The following is a 2,005-nucleotide window of genomic DNA, read 5'->3' on the forward strand; positions in this document are numbered from 1 at the left end:
CCCTAAGGAGCTGTGGTGGCCTCGCGGGTCGGCTCCAGGCTGCTCACCACCAGGTCAGTGGTTTAAACCCACTAGCCACCCCAGAGCAGAAACAGATGACAGTCTCGAAAATTTTCTCATTCACCTCCTAAGTCCCACCCCCAAACTATTGACACATCTCTCTAAGAGTCCGCCCGTCACCAAACCCAGACTGTTGCAGTAACTTCGTAACTGGTGAACTCCAGTCCCTCCAACTGTAAGTTACAGTCGTAGTAACAATCACTGAAATGCACGTACTGTGCAGAGTGCCCTAAAAACACAATCTCACGTAATCCTTGGTTCTTATTCGTAGGAAAGGAAATTAAAGCTGAAACCCCAAACCAATCTCACTGCTATCAAGTCAATGCTGACTCACAACAACCTTCTGTAGGTTTCTGAGACAATTACTGTTTGCTGGAGTAGAAAGCCCAGTCTTTCTCCCACGGAGCTGCTGGTGGTTTTGAACTGCCAACCATCTGGATCACAGCCCAATGTGCACTCAATGTGCACTCACCACCAGGGCTCCTTAAAGCGGAAAAGCAAAGTTCATATTCTAAACAGATTAGCCACTTGCTAAATGCTAATCAAAACGTGCCAAATAAATTGTGCTTCATCCTATCTGTATTATTTCGGAAGGCCAAGCACATAGTGGGAATCCTTGTTAAAGCCAAGAATGACGTTAAGCCCACTCTGTGCTCAAGACAGCAATGTGGACATCCAAAGGCAGCATATGAGAGACTTGTTGGGATGGCAAGGGGTAGAATCGGGAAAGATTTCCCAGTTTGTGATGCCAGGTACAGCCACGTGGATACTGGATGGGTGGTGTCTGACAATTACCTGAAAGGCAGAGGGATTTACACACAAGGTAGCAGTCTTTCATGAGGGAGAGGGGAGCAAGGAGGGAGGGGGGAAATGGGAGGAGCTGATATCAAGGGCTCAAGTGGAAAGCAAATGTTTTGAGAATGATGATGGCAACAAATGTACAAATGTGCTTGACACAATGGAAGCATGTATGGATTGTGGTAAGTTGTACAAGGCTCCAATAAAATGATTATTAAAAAAAAAGACAGCAATCTTTTTGGCTAAGTGATTAGAATATGTGATTTCAGTTCTTTTCCCACTGCTATTTTTGTTACTTCGGTAATTAAAACATGCAAGGAGTCCTGTTTGAGACGTACTTCTTCGTTCCAAACAATACCAGCACAATCACCAGGGGAAGCTCTTGCTATTCTATGCCTTTCCAATGACTGTCCCTCATCTTTTTTCCCCCCGTAGTAAATGTAAATTCTTTTGACAATGCAGCCAATGTCTCCCCCGTGTGAGAACGAACAGCCGTGCTTGGTTTACATACGTACTTGATAATCTCCCCATACTCGTCCCATTTGATTCTTTCTTCTGGAGCAGGAAACATAGGATAGGACTTTTTCGCCTGTTTAAAGAAACTTCCTTTACGACTACCTTCGCCCTTCATCATCAGATCATGCTTAGTCTTATGAGCCGAAGGCTGATCGATATCTTCTTCAACATCACTCTCATCGCTGGAATCTATATCTGCCCTGAGAGGATTTCAAAAGAGAGATGATGGCCGTTACATCCCCAAGAGATTCTGAGCTAATAAAGTTATTTTAAATTAATAACCAATGCTATTTAATATTAATTCAGTGATAATCCTATAATGTTAAATATTGGACTGGTATTTTATAAAACATTAGTTTTCCGTGGGAGGCTCTGGGACAATGAACACCACCCACGGAGCGGAAGCTGCCATCTCTTCCTGTCTCGCTTCCCGGTTGCCACCAATGGACTGTTTGCACCATGAAAAAATAACAAAACAGAACACTCACTGCCTGCCAGTTAATAAATACATGCTCATGAAATACTCTGTATTCTACCACCATTTGACAGGTGTCTTTCATGGCAAAATACCGAAGTCAAAAGAAAAGGTTAAGTCTTTTCAATGGGTAACTTCTAAGGATTAGCAATAAAA

The 2,005-nt window shown here is 43.2% G+C and overlaps 1 protein-coding gene across 1 annotated transcript in view; it reads right to left on the reverse strand.

Annotated features, from left to right (window-relative positions):
• Nucleotides 1–2,005, reverse strand: part of CPSF2 (cleavage and polyadenylation specific factor 2) — a 29,061-nt gene that overhangs the window by 8,150 nt on the left and 18,906 nt on the right. Inside the window, exon 11 of the mRNA XM_004698764.2 lies at nucleotides 1,374–1,574. Within this exon, the coding sequence (XP_004698821.1) occupies nucleotides 1,374–1,574 (201 nt within the window). The remainder of the gene's footprint in view (nucleotides 1–1,373; nucleotides 1,575–2,005) is intronic.

This window comes from Echinops telfairi, unplaced genomic scaffold, assembly GCF_000313985.2.
Source record: "Echinops telfairi isolate 266 unplaced genomic scaffold, ASM31398v2 ScPeMD7_18;HRSCAF=68, whole genome shotgun sequence".
NCBI classification, from domain to species: domain Eukaryota; kingdom Metazoa; phylum Chordata; class Mammalia; order Afrosoricida; family Tenrecidae; genus Echinops; species Echinops telfairi.